The sequence below is a fragment of the Branchiostoma lanceolatum genome, chromosome 18 (genome assembly GCF_035083965.1).
Source record: "Branchiostoma lanceolatum isolate klBraLanc5 chromosome 18, klBraLanc5.hap2, whole genome shotgun sequence".
Classification (NCBI taxonomy): Eukaryota; Metazoa; Chordata; class Leptocardii; order Amphioxiformes; family Branchiostomatidae; genus Branchiostoma; species Branchiostoma lanceolatum.
The window spans coordinates 12,033,967-12,051,634 of NC_089739.1; the positions used below are offsets into that span (position 1 = coordinate 12,033,967).

Below are 17,668 nucleotides of genomic sequence, written 5' to 3' on the forward strand. Positions count from 1 at the left end.
TGGGCACACTCCCATCACCGTAGAGATACCGGGGAACTCACGAGGGGATGGTTTCAGCCTTTCAGGGCTAGACTCACTCGACAAATCCCCCGACCATTCGTCGTTCCCGATTTGGGGGTGATACTTTGTCTGTCGTCAGCTAGTCTAACCCCTGAGATTTGATCAGACAAGGGCTTTTGGTCGTGCATACTTCAAATGCATGTTCTTGTACGGGGGTTTACTGTCACTTCAGCGTGTCTACGACCAATTTTATGACGAATGCGTCTCAGTGGCTGGGTTATCCCTCGTTTACTTCATATTTTGCTGAAGATCTAATACTGGCGACCGTTTTTAAAGTCGTTGGTGTTTCCAACTGTATACACGCACTTTAACTAAGTACAATAATAAACGGGTACATAAAAAAATCGAGACGAGGCATTTGCATGATTCAAAGTTTGTGACATTGTATTCACACAGATTCCTGTTCTCAGTCATATACAATTTTACAACAGGGCAAAATAAAATTTCTTTACTTCTGATAGAAAAATACAAAAGAACCACAAAACACAAAACGTTACACTCAGACGAAGAAACAAGCGATTTGTCCTATGGTCAATGTGGTTACAAAATTGTCAAAAGTTTGATTGCAGAAGCTCACACATGATTGGCTGCTACACTGATTGATACACAGATTTTGGACTCATGATTGGTTCCTAGTAAATTCACGTGGCTATAACCTTCATAAACGATAAACGACCTAATGTTTGACTTAACGATACAAAGAATTAGCTAAAACGTCTGGACACACAAGACCTGCTTGTCAAATGGTCTTGGAACCGGACGAAATACAAGTAGACGCTACATTCAATTCTTTCACATTTGGTCTGTTAGTAATATTTTCAATATTTACAGTCTATTGACAAAGTCCAACAGAGTTCATTTAGTACACGTTAACTTCCGAGCCCCATGGCCTGTAAGGTTTGGTGATGATCTGTGATTGCGTGGTGCTCGTGGTGCCGTAGCCGGTTGGGGACAGGTGGAGGGTGTTGAAGGCTACGGGAAACTGCGTGGACGAGATGAGAGTCGGCGAGATTTGCGCCGTGGCCATGGAGGACACCGGGACGGAAGCAGCCACAGGCAGGTGCGCGGAGGTCTTCAGATAGGTGTTCGGGGTGGAGCAGGCGATGGCAGCCGGCTGGCGCGGCGGGTCGTGTAGGGTGGTGGCGTGGAGAAGGCCCTGAGTGTCCGGCGCCGCCTGGACCGACGCGAACTGCGGGTGCGGCGCCGACACGCCGTTGACGTTCCACGGGGACGTGTGTCGCATGCCCGCCGCCGCCACGACTTGAGCCTCCCGCTGGGCCGCGATGCACTGGAGGTGGTTCATCAGGCGGATGCGTAGGGGGTCTTGGATGTCGAGGCCCTCTATTGTCACCATGTATCTGGCCACCTCGTTGGCGCACTCCCTGAACCCGATCCCGCGGTAGTCGATAAAGTGATCGTCGTAGGCATGGTAACCTGTAATACACAAGGGAAAACTTGGTTAGAGACCTTGCCAAAAAGATACAAATCAGCTGTGACTAATTCACATCACTGTGATATCGTAACAAAAATTCGGATCTAACAAACACAAGCTGCATCTCTGGCATGAGAGCGTGGTGGACAAATTCCACGACACCACAACTCTACTAGTGTCTGAAATTAATCGAAACGATATTGATGCGATAACCGAGTTACAACACAACATGTGGTTTTCCTCCAAGCCCATACACTGCAATGCAACACAGAGCCCAGTGGAGTAATAATAATTTCTCTGTGGTCTGAGCTAAACAAAAGAAACACCGAAGAGACAACCTTTTTTCTAACGGATAATAAGATCTAAAACGTCTGAAATGGATATCTCCTAACAGTGACTTTATCATACTGCCCCTACCATCTATAAAAGACTTAATACCGGGTTGGATTTGATTCTACTTTAACTGTTAAACTGTGCACAACCAATTTTCAGTTGGCTCGCCCTCGGAGAAGCTCTATGACAGCAAAACTACAATCCCTATACTTCCGATAAAAAAACCTGGTCAGCAATATAAGAAAGCCTTTCAACTTTTAACATACAAGCTAAGCCACTATAGTCTTGACTATTGTGCATTCAAGTCTTCCGCTTTTGAATGGGGGAGAAAAGCCCTTGACGGACGTCAGAGGTTCGATAGCCGAGTGAAAGGCCGCCTGAGAATACTACAGGCACCCGCGGCCCTTTCTACGGCCTGAAAGGGTTTTGCCGAAATCTCAACAGTCGCCACAATACCGGCGGGCGTACCCTTACACGGCCGGGCCTTTAGGACACAACCCGGCCACTTAACGTAAGAAAATAGAGGCCGCTATCCCACGGTATCGCTTACACGAGTCTGCTTGTCTTGACAAACATGCATTACGTCTTAGCTCTCAACCAATACCATGATATCCGTCCAGCATTTAAAACTTAACTGTTCTTAGAAGACAAAGAAGGACGATCCTTACCTTTCGCGGCCAGCATTTTCAGGTAGTCCACAGTCATTTGCAGGATTTCCGCCTTCTCTAACTTGGCTGACCCCTGGATGATAAAAACAAGCACAGAACGTCGGTCGAGGACAAGCCACACAATGCGGAAGGCAGGTGTCGTGCCGTGTTATACCCTCTAGCAAAACGATTTTACGACAACGTGAGAAAAACAATGGTACAGGTCAGACAACAAGTGCGGTGTGACGAGGACACAAGACCGGTAAAGCCGCCGGATTCTTGCGGTACAGTCGTCAAAACAGAAGCGGAAGTGGGGACGTAACTCCAGACCGTGAGAACACGAGAGAGAGAGAGCACAGTAAATTAAACCGTTATCAAAAATATACCGTACCTGTTTTTCGAAAGCGGTCGGGACAAGTCGTCGGAGTTCGGCAAGACAATTGTTGATTCGATCGCGGCGTCTCTTCTCGATAATCTGCAGCGATAAAGGATTACCGCGGTTAGCATACACACCAATTGTTGCACATTCAATAAACATCAGCAAAAGGAAACAAAAGTAGGAAAGATCGAGCACAGGAACATCATTTTAGGGACACTTACGCCTCGTCGCTTCTTTCTTGAACTCATTTGGCAGCTTTGACTAGGAGACCTGGAAAGGGAACAACAGAACGACACGCGTTAGACGAGCGGCACTAAATATCTCTAAACCCTCAACGTCCCAACGGCACGTGTCACCCAGGATCAAAGCCAAAATATCACCGAAAAATCACACAAAAAATATAAAATAAACCGCTGATAAGAAACTTACCCCTTTGCTTCTTCGAAAACGCTGTCGTCTTCACTCTCGATGTCATCGGAAAAGCTCCTCTTCATGTTGGACTGGTGTGTGAGTTGGTACTTGGCGCGGAACGATTGGCAGACACGTCCTCACTTGGCTGAGTCTGAACTCGAAATGCCGCTCCGTTCCCACGGTTGGGCTCAATAAAAAAATTTCGAGTGTGTGAAATCCACCCCTCCCAGCGGGCATGGCGCAGTGATTGACAGGCGATCAGCTGTTCAACATGCCCCGTTGGTGCGATGCTGTGCTCTGATTGGTTGCGGTGATCCCAGCTGATCGCTCGCGGCGGTGCGACGCGCGACTTGCACACGCGGGCCGTGGGAACGCTCCCGGCCGACCGCGCGGGCCAATCAGCACTCTTTCCCGGTTTCTGCGGGCTGACAGGCCTTTCTCGCTTCACTGAACAGTTCACTAAATATACCGTGTGAACCTACTCTCCTCAATTATAGCCCGCAGTTTCTCCACGAAAATCCCGAAAATTCAGGTCATTTGTTCGCGTTTCAGTTGTTCGTGTCATTGCCGTGGTAACGGACAAGTTTCTTGTCCCGAAATATTTTTGTACCTCGGCTATTTTCGATTTATTGTCAAGAATGCGCGGAATCGAAGACAAATGTTGTCTTTACAGCCACACCACGGCTGTTTGTTACCCGTCGCCATGATACGTCGACGGGCCGACTCACTAGAAACTCGACTCGGGCAAATTCAACAAAATATTAACGAGACCTCGCGAAAAACTCGCACTTTTTCGTCCGAAAAGAGCCTTTCCCACGGTCCAACCACCGTTTATTTATTTTTAGCTTTCACATGCAAAGAGCGCACGTGATCAAATTAAGTCTAATTAGTAACAGCCGGTCGTTGACAGGAGTTATCAAGACGTTGGTGCTCGATGTCTGTAGGGCACGACTGTAGGCCGGCTTTGGGGCTTGCCAAATGCCTCAAAAGCACGCACTGCACGCACCCGTATCTAACACCTTTCACTCAAAATCCCACAAGCTCCCTTGCCACCACCCCCCTCCCCTCCAAACCACCATCCCTATCCTTTCTTACCCTTATGTCAACCGTCCCTAACATCGCGCCACTCCGTGTAAGTTTTTCCCATGCTTAAAAATTCACAGATTACCCAGGCGGACAATAGGAGGCGGGCAGCCACAATGGGAAGTCATTGTTTGGGGTGGGCCGGTGAGAGTCTACGCTTCATGGCTTCCTTTCAGTTGTGGAACTTGTAATTGTCTCCTCATAATTGATAGTAAGAGGACGCGACCGATGAATGCTGCCATTCACGGAGAGAGAGAGTAGAAGGGAAAGCGCGGGGTTGGTTCGGGTCGGAAAGTTTATTTAACGCAACAGTTCGCGGGTTGTGCATGCGTTGCAACGTAAACACCCGCCTCCAGTTCTCTGGACCGTCCATCAGACGGGCTCTACCCCCACGGGGTCGATCGGACCGTCGAGAAAAATTCCTCCGGTGAAGCCCTACCCATCCCCCGGGAGGAGTTAGACACTTTACGGAGAGACAGCGGGGTTTATTATCTTTAGAGAGGTGTCAGGTCCAACAGATGGGATGAATGGGGGTTAGGCTTCGCGCCGGTATGGGAAACTGCAGCCAACAATAGGATGATAGTTTTACAACTCCGCTAATTACCCAGGACTCTATCAGCAAGCTTTGGAGTTAATTATGTTCCACGGACGACCTTCTTTGCGCGTTAGAGAAGCCTCGTTTAGTGTAAACAAGTTAAAAAGTTCACCGGAGTGTGAAGAAAGTCAAACGGAACATCTCGAAACGTCAAAACACGACGTCTGTGGTGCTTCAAACGGGAAACTTGTCTGTCGATGGGGTTTTGTGGCATGCTACATTAATTAGAGGGATTACTAGTACTGTGGAGCTCAGACACATCAAGTAGTTTGTCAAACTTCTTAATACACAAACGTCACAAAGAGATAATCTTTTACGCTAATACTTGGCCCTAATACCACAACGTCGTTGTAACATTGTACAAAAAAAGCTAACTAGAGATTTGACTAACAGAAATTGGGAAAATTGATAGATAATGCAGTCTAAACCATGGATTAATACATTTATCCAACATAAGAGTATATATCACTGAAATGGTCGGTAGGATTTCCCGCTAAGCTAGGTCAATGACCTAAACGAATTCTCATAAATTGCGCTAGTAATGGTTCTTTCCATGATAATAATTCTAAGAATATCAATTTTCTTCCTTTTTTTCTCCCCATTTTCCAAGACGTTTATCGTCCATCAGCCTGACGGGCGTACGTAATTGAAATGTCATGGCGGCCGGGGTTGTCGCCTTGCCCCGCGTCGCTCCCAGCGTTCCCCCGGACGGCGGTCGGGGCTGCTCGGCCGCCGGTCGGCAATTAGGAATGTCTGATCCCCGGGGGTGGCAGCCAATCAGCGCGCCCGGCCGGGTATCGGCGGTGACAGCGCAGGTATTTTCCCACAGCCCCGGCGGCCGCCTGTAATCGTATCGCCGTGCGACCGACATGCGTTCGGGCAGACGCGCTCTTCCCACTGGCGCGTCGACTCCCCCTGGGGCCAGCCAACCATTCCCTACCACTTTCGACCACTATTTGTACAACCTCTCCAAACCTTCATCCTACCACAATAGCTGCTGCACAACCTGTTATAAACTTCCCAACGGCTTCTTAGAACAAAAATGGGGCGTTTGGAAAGTTGTAAAACTCTAATGGTGACGCGCGTTGTCATGTATGGCGAGCTGGTACAAGATTTTTGAAGAAGATTATCACTTAGGCGTTAATGCGTCCCAGAAACCGGAGAAGCTGGGAGATAGCGCTGAAGAATTTTGTTTTCAAAGTGCCAAAGTGATTCCGTATGTTGGATCACACAGACGGCACCTCGCGGTGTGTCTGACAACTTGTCTTTTGGCAGATGACGCAAAGCATAAGAAGTCTCCGCCGAGCACCTTAGGCTTTGGTTGCCGAGTAAAATTTTGAAATCGGCCGAACAGGAAGGATGATTTACCATAATAGGAGTTACTTCTAATCTCCAAGCAGATCTATAGGTTGCATAAAGACCTTATCAAACTGGCAGAGGAAGTACGTTTTGCATTACAAGCTCCTTCTTCCAGTCTTTGCAATCTATTGGGTCTGGTTGGAGACTAGTTACTTCGAGGCTAACTCCAGTGGCACAAGTAGTTCCTACTTTGTAATCCTCGACAAACGGATGGACAACTCAAATAGATGTCTACTTTGTCAAGACTCAAAGGGGTCTGCTGGAAAGTACAAAAGTGGAGGAGAAAAACAGACGTGGCAAAAGTCTTCAAAGCCGCGTTGTTGTTTTGTCGCGTGTTTGCGGGTCGCCTTGGCGCATTGTGCGAGTGGCATATGAGAAAAGGTGCTAAATAGATTAGAGTGCGTGCGCGTGCCGGCATGTCACGACAGTTGCCACTGGGTGTGATTTACCCAACCTGGCGGGTGTCAGACCCCCGTGGGGGCGGAGAACTCTGACCCCTACCCTCGTTTTTTACCCCCTCCGCCTCCCCATCTTCAGACAGCCACGTGGGAACCTCTGTTTAGTGTCGTCTGGTGGCAAGGAATACGGCGAGCAGTCTCCCTCACCCTCGCGGTGAGAGGTAGAAATGAAAACACGTCTTGCTGCCACAGTAAACAATGATTAAAACCCCGCTGACGAACGCAGCTGCTTCCCCCGAAGTTTCCCACACTCTTTTCCCCGACACACACATGCCCTGATTCGCTTAGACAGACGGCGTTTGGCAATGACAACGATTTGGCGCGAAAACAAAGGCCTTCCTGTTGTCAGAAGCGCCTTGTCAAGAGGACCCGTCCATTCAGGAGCCCGTCGCGGGGTTGAGTGGATGAAAGGCCCTGGGGTGTTCGGGTTCAGGAAGCTCGAGTCCCGGCGCATGCCGAAGCGGCGGTCCACAGGTGGGCAGTGTTTCGGCCCATAAAGACCCGTCCTCCGCCCGCTAGCATAACTGTGCGACGGTCCAACAAAGGAGGGAGGAGCGGTAGGCGCCCCGAACAAAGGATACCTGAAGGCTTTGACTGTCTGTCTTTATTTACAGACAAAAGCCCATTCTCCGCCGGACCATTATGTGTTTGGGTAGCGGCTATTGTTCGCGGTACTTTCCCATGGCTCGGCACAACGCGCGCCGTGTGCTCGCCATTCCCACCCCTACTCCGTGACACGTAATTAACGGACATGTGCGCCCCTTGCCAAGGGTAAACAAAACAAGCCAATTGAGGTGATTGCCGTGCTCGTGGGAACGGAGATTTTCTCACACGCCCAGCAGCCTGCTGACAGAGTGATGATGGAGGAGGGATGAGGCCAAGTTTGCTATTAAACCACCGAGCAGATGTTAGGATGAAAGATCGTTGTCTGGTTGCCATTTTATCTGACGCACAACCCTACAAATATCATGCGACAGAAAGTTGCAAGAATTATCCCACGAACACTGTCGTCCATGTGATGCCCACAAAACTCTATCTTTACGTTGCTATTGTTGATGTTGTCAGATTTTAATAATCTTGAACAATGTTATGTAGTTTTAATACTTATCATATTCTAATTAATTACAGCGTTTTACTAGGCAAGAGCACTGTAAAAGCAATACACTTCAGCCCCAATCCGATATTAGGACTGCAGTTAAAGTTAAAAGAATAAGACGTCAGAAATTTTTTTTTGAAATTTTGAAATGACACAAAACGTTATTGGTACTTCAACATCTGCTTGGAGATAACAAGTTTGTGAGACAGGAGGTGCGAAGAGCGTTTCCACTCGCTCAGCGACGTCCAGACAGCTGCTCACGGAGGGATGACACCCGTCAGATTAGCACCAGAAACAATAGGACAGATATGTTATCTTTTGATTGGTACTGAGGACCCATATGCCACGGACGCTATGGGAGTATCTTTCAACGATGGAGGTTTACATAAAACCTCTGTTTCAACAAACACAATCGAAATAGCACACAGGGGTGCATGCAGGATCTACAAGTTGCATTTTCAGTGACCGAATCAACACCTGTAGAGTTGATATTAGGAAAAAATGGGGGGGGGGAGCTTAATATACTCCACACAATTTGTAATAAGTCAAATAACATATCGTTTTTAATATGCGAAACGTACTCTATCAAAATGCATATATGTATGGCAGATTAGCGACGGTCAGATTTTTACTGGTCATATACGACTAGAAAAGAGCGCATCGTCCTTTCGGAGAAAGAGCCCTGTCACACTTGTGCGCATATTCAAGTGCGCGACTTTTCACCGCGAACTTAAAGCCACCGCGAATTTTGTCCAATACTGTAGTAGTATGTGACTATAGCACTGCCGCGAACTTAAAACCACCGCGAACACTCCATTTTCCCCTTAGCGCAAAACAAAAACCTTATGAAATTTCTCCATAGTGATATACGCAGTAAAAGAAACAAAGACATGATATCATCAGTACAGGGACGCATGCTACCGGCAAACGACATACGTCCTTAAACAAACATACAAAATAGATAATGAGTTATCTTGTAATTGGCCCATATGTCACTGACGCCTTTAAAATTCGCTACACCACTTAAGCAATAAATTCAAAACGTCATATGCAATCTATAGCAAGATGTTGGTGAAGGCTAGGTGTTTTGTTTCAATTATATTATCAAAATCATCAACGCATGTAACATGTAATTTAGAGCAATAGAAATGTATACGTCAAATACAGTACTTGTATAATGATACCCCTTATGAAGGGGAAAACGGTAGAAATGCATGCAACTTCAAATGACATGCGAGCAAACAAAAGAGAAGATATTTACGTCGTAATTGCCAAAGAGAGCCCATATGTCGGTGACGCTTTGGAGATGAGCTAACATACTTTCTATAAAGCTAAACAAGAGAATTGGTATTGTATGTGCAACCTGTAGCCGCAAGATCGTCTCTTTTTGCTTTACATACCTGTTATACATTAATAAAATTACATAGTGCATAGCCAGATAGTGGTTAGGTCCTCACGGTCATGTAACTATCTTCATGTCTTTTTCACATTTTAATGATAGAATGAACGTTTGCTCAAAAATACAAACTTCTGCATTTGAGTTTAAAAGGATATGTTTTTGATCAAATATGTTTTTAATCAAAATCAAAATGATATCTGTAACTTTGGATTTGAAATTGTGAATCCCAGGGATCATCTAAGTCAAATATCTGTATTGTTATATCCAATGCAACATAAAAGAAATTAGATCACCATAAACTATAGAGGAAAGCGTGCCGTATCAAATTTCATACGTGAACTTTAACAACAAAAGAAAAGAGCATACGTTATATTTTGATTCATAGACAGAAGACCCATATGCCACTGACGCTTTGGAGGTGACACCTTCGCAAGACTAGCCTTGGAAACTACAATTTGCACTTACAATATTTTAGCGAATCTTCAGGAGCGAGCTTGATAGTATATATTAGGCACGTTTCACAAGAATTCCCAGAATTTTACAGGAATCCGTCCGTGGACGCCGCCTGTCACTCTATACCTTGTCAGTAAGGTCTGGCATTTCGACAAGAATTCCCAGAATTGTCACTCTATACCTTGTTTGTATTGCTGGACTTTTATTGGTCGTTTTCTGATTTCTTCGGCCCCGATTGTGGGCTGGACACGATATAGCAAAACAACTGACATACAATCAGAAAACAGCACATCATACATGTAGAAACCAAAAAAAGTCCTGCCATGATCATTACGCCCTTATGGCACGTTCGCATTGGGAGTATCTACTACAACAAACTTAATAGCACAGCCAACTTGTAGATGTACATGCAGCATATACAGGTTGAAAGTACAATGGCTGCATGCACTTTTGAATAGGTACATTGATAAATTGCAGAACCTTCGTTGTCAAGTGGAACAGTGGCGTCGCATTGTTTCTTTGCAAAGAAAAAAAAAACTTAAGCAGCCCTTAGTGACTGGGTACATTGAATCAATGATAACGTTCTTGATTTTTAAAAAGTTTAGTTTATAAATCATTTTGACACATGACACTGGCAGCGCAAATATACCTCTTGGTCTGAAAAATCCGCTAATCTATCTAATCCTAGGTGAAATAAACAGGATTAGCAAGACTATGATAACGAGAAAGGACAGCCAATGTCAATACACCTTGTGGTCAGAGAATGTCGTACATTTATGTGCAGTAGCATGTAATAGTCTTCTGCTGCGCTCAACCGTCATACCAACACGAAGTTTGAATGAGCCGCGGTCAACAACACTTTACAAAGTTAACAAAGACAGCACGGCAGACGTTACAACAACAACAGCCTGGCTTACAACTGAATGGTATGCGCAGTATGCATGGCTCGAGTTTTATTTAAAACACGCAGGTGTGTTTGACACTTTCCCTCTTATGTTGTTTCAATTCTCAATTCATGAAAAAAGCCTCCCTAGGGGGAGGTACTATTTTGCAAAAGTGCAGTTTATGCTGAAATACGCACCTAGAAATATGGGGACGGTCTATCGGAATATGAAGATGTAAAAAAATTGTGGTTTTTTTTTTAATACTAACCCCCCTGTACATACCCCCTGAAGTTTGTACCAGGACTTTGTATTAAACTGGTATAAAGATATGCTAGCAAAGATAATGAATGCCTTAAAGTATTAGTATTTTGAGGTAAGAAGACATTAAAGTGAATATCTGAACCCCAAATCTATTCTCCACGCAGATATAGGCTATTCCTAAATCACCCCCATTGCAAAAATGGTCTAGTCCCATTAGAACATGTACAAACTTCAAGGGGTATGTACAGGGGGGGTTAGACTCCAATGATTGCCCAAATTTTGCGATTTCTGTGCTTAGATAGACCATCTCCATATTTTGAAATGCGTATTTTAGAAAGTTGGAATTGATACCCCCCTATATATATGGGTCTACCGAACTCTGGGCGCCAACTCATGGGCATTCCTCTGTCGGGCGACCCCGAAGGACCTACATAGACCAACTTGCTGGGGATGTAGGAGCGAGGTCTGAACATCTAGACCAACTTATGGCGGACCGTGTTGCCTGGAGGGAAAGAGCAACCCTAGTCCGGGCAAGCTGCCCGATATGATGATGATGATGATATATGGCCTATCCCTAGCCGTCATAACAAGAAATAGTAGAAGATGTTAGGATTTGAAATCTGCACCTCTCTCTGTTTTCTTCCAAGTTTCGTATTGAATGATCTACAATGTATTGTGTCTTAATATGTTGCCACAGTTTTGTTACATGTATTTGCTTGGTGCTGTAAGGATGGGGCTTTTCCATTTGGAAATAGATCATGGGCCTAGAATTCCTTTTTTTATCATGACAGTACAGAGAAGAGATCCAATTATACTCTACCGAACTCTATCTTCTCAGGGTTAAATATTGAAATGGTAAAGGTTGGCCGAGACCGCGGAGTGATGCAGTATGAGTAACTTTCCAACGGGAATTGGCTAGCCTGAAAGCTAGTGTAGGGTCGTGTACGTAGTACTACCGGTTAATTTCCAAGCAGATGAAAGGATCCGGCTCAGTACTTTTCAGTATTTTACGCGTTTCTGCAAAATGTAGTACATCTCTCTAGTAGTGCTCCTTTATACAACTCTTCGCCTCCTCCTAGCTAGCTTCACTGAGACTGGGGGTGGGGGGGGGGGGGGGATCCTTACATCTTCTTCAGTGGAAGCTCTAGCTGTGGGGGTTTGGTAGATACCAGTAAACTTGAAACAAAATGAACAGCCTTGGCCCATATTATGGCGGTATATTAAAGAAGGATGGTTGTGTAGAAAATGTAACGTCTTATCGCGTGGAATGACCTACAAGCAGACATTTGAAACAAAGATATCATGTTAAACCCTTCCATAGATAGAGGGAAAGTATATGACAGAAAAGCGGGGTAACCAGGAAATCCCCCCCAGCACCCCCTTGGAGATGGCATATGGTTGTCACATTAATATCAAAAACGGCTGTGAAATCACTGCTAAAATAATTTACTGATTCAATCGATCCATAATGGAAGAATAACAGAAACCAGAACGATAGTGGGCCCCTTGGAGGTGTGAATGTGCATGAACATGGTTCAACTGCTGTGAGCCAGCAGGTACATGTTGTCCCTTTGTTTTTACACATGTGCGTTGGAAATGGACGTAAATGATAAAGGATAACGTTGGCATATCGTTAGCCTCCGATGCAGACTCCTCCCGGCTGTTTTCTTTTTCAAGTTATTGCTTTTATACTATTACATTTTTTTTTTAATTGCTGGCCGGGACAAGAAAAAAAATGTAATAGTAAAACTGGAACTTTTAATAATAGAACATGAAAACAGCCGAAAAGAGTCTGCAACGGAGGCTAATATCGTTATGTTCATCTGAAGTACAGCCAGTAGGTACCCATCTGAGTAATGAGGCTGTTGTAGTGTATTTTGACATGTTCGAGGCACCTCCTTGATAATGGGACCTCATCAAGTTACGTCCCTTCCAAATTACGATTGCAGCTCCAACCAGGATGCCCTTCACCGGGTTCGAACCAGCCAATGTGAACCAGGAGCTCCACCGTAAGACTGCTACCAGTTGAGCTACAGGGACAGTTCTCGATTTAGATTACGTTTATTCAAGGAGATTAAAATTAACGTCCTTGGTTTATTTGGTGCATTCTAGTACTGTTCATGTATACCTTCACTTATAGATATACTGTATATCTTCAACTAGAAATATGAAAATATGCCAGGTAATATGCCCCATGTGTCTGTGGGGGTGAGAGCTGGAAAAGGCAGTTTTGCCTGTTCTCCCATCCCTTCCACATGTGTGGTGAATTTTGATAAATAAATGAATAAATAAAATGTACCTACCTCCATCAAGAAAAAAAATGTGGACATATTGTAATAGCATGTTTTTGAAATCATTCAAATTACATGTCGAAACAAAATGGAACTTTTAATATGGTGTCATGATATTCATGAAATTTGAAATTCAGAATTTAAGGTTGAACTTTCAAGTTTAGAAGTAACTGGTAAGTTGACTACTTGGTTTGGAATATGTAATTTCCAAGTAGATGCTAGAATTTCTCATGTCTCAGGAATACGAATTTTCATCCAAACATCTGCTTGGAGATGACTACCAAATACCGAACGGAACTGCCTAATCCGCTTCTCTTTATCTTGTAGTCGGTGCACGACACCGGACCAAAACACCGCCATCTCAGTACAAAGGGTAAATCCCCGAGAAAACACCTGAGCATACGGTGAGACGGAAATCAAGCATTTACACACCGGCGGTGAGGGCACGCCGTGGCGGTAAGACCTTGTGTCAAGAAAGGACGGCGTCCTGATGGGGTATCGTCGTCCGGAGTTTACTCTGATCCTACTCTAAAGAAAACAATTCAACAAAATCGTAGACTTTAGTGTAATGTGACACTTTGACGACTAGTATTTCTTCAATGGGTATTCTAAAGGACTGAAGACTCTTACATTTCTCTATTCCCTTTGTCTATTTGTTTATTTATTACTTTTGTTTGTTTGTCATTTTTCAGGAACTTTATATCTAAAATGAACAGAGAGCAGGTTATACCTGTTAGCCTATTCATAGTCAAACACAGGCAAGATTCTAACGTGAAAATACACCACACGACGCACTATAGATGACCCAATCAGTTGGTTTGTACTTCTAGATTAGTACTAGTAGTTCGGAGGAGTAAGGAGATTTTACAGGGAGAATGAAATGTGTCAATTGTCATCCACCACAATTTGAGCAAAGTTAGGACCTACTGTTAAGAGTCCTCGCCTAATCTTCAATCACATGATGTAGCGGTTTACTGTATTGGGTTCTTTTAAAAGTAAGTGATAATTCAAAGAGATATACTAGACATAACGTGTTTGATATGTATAATGTACATACAATAAAGATACGTTTTACAATAGGCATAACAATTATGCATTGTACACAACGTCTAACAAACTCTTGGAGCATTAGTCTCTCGTATCTTTTTTTGTATCCGTTCTATCAAGGATGTATACCTGATTGCTAACGCTCTCTGCTATTACAACCTAATCACAAGTAACGGTGTGTTATGATCAACGTAATTTTGCAATAGACGTCGGCACTTTGTTCAAGTTTATACATTCAGACTTACTCGTTTTCATTACTGATTAGGATTTGACCAACTGCAATTGATAACAGAAAGGTTTGACCACTTGCCGGACTCGATGCCTTATATGGTACCGATGGTCAATTTTTATGAAACAAAAATTTTCCATATGCGTCACCACTACCATTATCGTCGGATGGTTTACCAGAGGTCGCGGGTTCGAGACCTCACACTGACAAACAGTTGCCCACAGAAGGTAAGTCAACAAACAAATTAACAGTTATTTATCCAGTCGGGGGCGCCAGGCTTTATCCGGACCGGCTCTTGACACCTTTTCCCGTGGCCCTCTAAGGAATCACTTTGTCCGGGTTAAGTATTCTTAAGTGCCTTTTCTTTCACAAGACGATATCGTCGTTACGACCCCCACCGGAGCATAAGAAAGACACAGCGACCTCCTTGCGACGTCTTTAATGCCCCCCTTAAGAACCTACCGTCGACACTTTCTTTGCTAACACCGAAGTAGGCGTCAAAACGTTGGATGTAGCGCCCTGAGTTTATCCAAGCCCGGTTAGGGGATACCCGCTCTGTTGTTTTTATCCCCGCGGCCGTTTTGTTTGAATCGCGGGTGGGGTAGAAGGCGATACCCGTGCTCATGAGCCCTAATGGGATTCGGGGAAAGGCGAGAAGAAAATTGATGGGACGGAAAAAGAGTCGTGATTGATCGAAGGAGATCTTGATATCAACGGACAGGAAGACACGTGGGAAAATACGCAAAGAGTTTGATTCCTATTACGAGATGCCTGTTTAATGTCATGATATCCACCTGTTGTAGAGACCTATGGGGCCTTGGTATCTAAAATAGACAGGTACATTTTAGCTTAAAATTGTATTTTGGAAGTGAGGGTGAATTAGAATGACCTGTACAGATGTAACTATTAAAACAAGTCTGAAAGGTACGAAAGCTTGTTTTTTTTTTCATAACGGATTTTTTTTAACGTCAAAACCCTCTTTTCACAGGCTTGTGCGCACATGCGAAGCTGGATTACTGAAATATTTAGGGCAGAAAAAAATGAATCATGCAGAACAGGTCATATCTAAAAGACTTAGTTTTCTATCATCCATTTTTGAAATGGAACGTTGTACTGATTGTTGTATCGGCGGCAATATACCAAAAGGGAACGAGAGAAAACGTAGTTTTCGACAGAAACACTCAAAACAGGTAGGTGTGTGTTTGCTACACCTTACTTTCATTTATCTCTTTCTTTTTTCATCCGCAAAACTAAGTTGGTCACAAAATAGTCAACACATATATGTATCACAGGTGTGGAAAATAAAGTAAAGGTAAGACAGGTGGAAAGTAAACAAACTAATTGATAGGAAAACCCAAGGAGCTTTGAATCATAACTTGTGAGGACTGAAAACTAAATATCACTCGTCTTTTATATGAAGGAGCTACTAAAATGCATGAGGAAAACATCAACTTATCAACTTGTATCGGCAAGACTAACACCGAGAAATGCAGCTGTGTAATGGTTCTAGCAGATATGTGGCTTTGATTTAAGTCAAGCACGTCATTTCGTTCGATTTATGATAAGTCCATATCCTCCAAGCAGAGGTTTCGATCGAGGGGGCTAGTAGTGGCCGTAAATTTAATACCGCCCTCCCGTTAAAAAGATCGGCCACTACTATTAGTACAAGCCCCTCGATCAAAACCTCTGCCTGGAGAATACTAAGTCCAGGCGTCTACTGAAAAAAAATGGTATGTAAAATGAGCTGCGATATGCACAAAACAAGCCGAAGTCAAACACCTGGTCGGAGATTAAAAGTTGTGATCCTTTCGCCAAGGTCGGCGGACAGATTGGGTGAAATACGGGCCAAGGTATCCAGTGGACACGGTGTTACCACACTAACCACAGAATGATAAGGTTGCATACGGCATCGATGAAGGTTAGATTTCCAGGTAGAACATTACGTAAACCAAAATAAATCAAGAAACTGAATAAACTATACAGGTAATACGGGAACGGTGCCGTCAGTTTGTGAGGAACATCCATACTGGTGCAGCCTTCAAAAATCCACAATTGTATTTGCTACTATCATCATCATCATGTGCTACTATAAAGCCTTGTCTATTAGTTGCTGGTGAATTCGCATTTTGCTTTATTTTAAACTGTCTATTTTGAATTGCGTTACACACCTAGAGAATGTGATATTCGACTGTTACAAGCTCAATTCTTTAGACGATCCAAAAGTGCGTCGAATTTTCTGCAACGTGGGAAAAATCTACTCTCCAAGCAGAGCATGGGTTTCGGCTGTTTTTTGACCTGTTTTTAGGCGTTTTTGTCGGGCTTTCTACTTTGTCGGGCTTTTGACAAAGTAGAAAGCCCGACAAAAACGCCTAAAAACACGTCAAAAACCAGCCGAAACCCATGCTCTGCTTGGAGAGTAGGAAGAATCCAAATGTTTGAGCGTTGGCTGTGTTTGGCCCAGAATCATTGAAGAGGCGAACATGCCACGACGCTGTGCCCTTAGTAAAGTCAACTTTTCTCATTTCAGTATGGTGAAAACGAGTGCTTAGCTTTGGTTAGGGACGTACAATGTTTGAGGACAGCCACACATTAAAGAAACCACCACACTATAGTATTGAAATAGTAGGGGGTCCTTCCCTGCGTGAGTGGATTAAACCTTGTAGTCTACTATGATTCTAGGCGTCCGTAGACGACGCAAGGCGACCCCAACTGAGGAGTGTTGCCTAGTATCAAATCAAGACCAAGAACACTGTCACCATCACTTGTCGCTTTACAGAGTATGGAAGCATTAATATCAACACGGCTGCCTTGGTGAATGTTTGAGCTCGTGTATTGGAGCTAACGCACTACGGCCTCTGTTGCGGCCCGGGACACCACTGAGCATCGTCCTATATATCGGATCGGGGCGTAAATCCGTCGGCCCAGTGTATGAGGGAGCTTCAGGGCGTCAAACCTTAACGTAACGAACCCACTTCGTGACCCGATGTACTTGGCAAAAAATACGCGAGCCGTAGCGAAGCCGCATTGCACTACTAGCTAAGACCCCCATTCCACTTGGACGGCGCTCTCACCGCGCTCTGACGGCGACCTAAAATGGCCCAAAGCGCCGTGAGAGCGCTGAACTCCTGGAAAACACCCGGTACATATCCAATTCTTGATAGTAATGGTGTTATAGGCAAAGCAATAAGTGCATAGCTATGGTACCAGAGTACGTCCTCCCGTCCTCTGAAGGACGTTGATTCACGATAACT

At 44.4% G+C, this 17,668-nt stretch overlaps 1 protein-coding gene across 1 annotated transcript; it reads right to left on the reverse strand.

Moving 5' to 3' along the window:
- Positions 1 to 426: 426 nt before the first annotated feature.
- On the reverse strand, positions 427 to 3,501 carry LOC136424762 (hairy/enhancer-of-split related with YRPW motif protein 1-like). The gene is made up of 5 exons (XM_066413413.1): positions 3,281 to 3,501; positions 3,073 to 3,121; positions 2,864 to 2,947; positions 2,494 to 2,566; positions 427 to 1,494 (listed from the first exon to the last, which is right to left on the reverse strand). Exons 1-5 carry the CDS (start codon positions 3,343 to 3,345, stop codon positions 920 to 922), a joined length of 846 nt encoding a protein of 281 aa, XP_066269510.1. The 5' UTR covers positions 3,346 to 3,501; the 3' UTR covers positions 427 to 919.
- Between the last annotated feature and the right edge of the window lie 14,167 nt (positions 3,502 to 17,668).

Excerpts from the sequence above, each read along its gene's own strand:
- LOC136424762 (XM_066413413.1), bottom strand. The coding sequence starts at position 3,345 with ATGAAGAGGAGCTTTTCCGATGACATCGAGAGTGAAGACGACAGCGTT. Across the intron at positions 3,122-3,280 it reads GTTTTCGAAGAAGCAAAGGG|GTCTCCTAGTCAAAGCTGCC; the intron begins GTAAGTTTCTTA and ends TTCCCTTTCCAG. Across the intron at positions 1,495-2,493 it reads GAAAATGCTGGCCGCGAAAG|GTTACCATGCCTACGACGAT; the intron begins GTAAGGATCGTC and ends TGTGTATTACAG.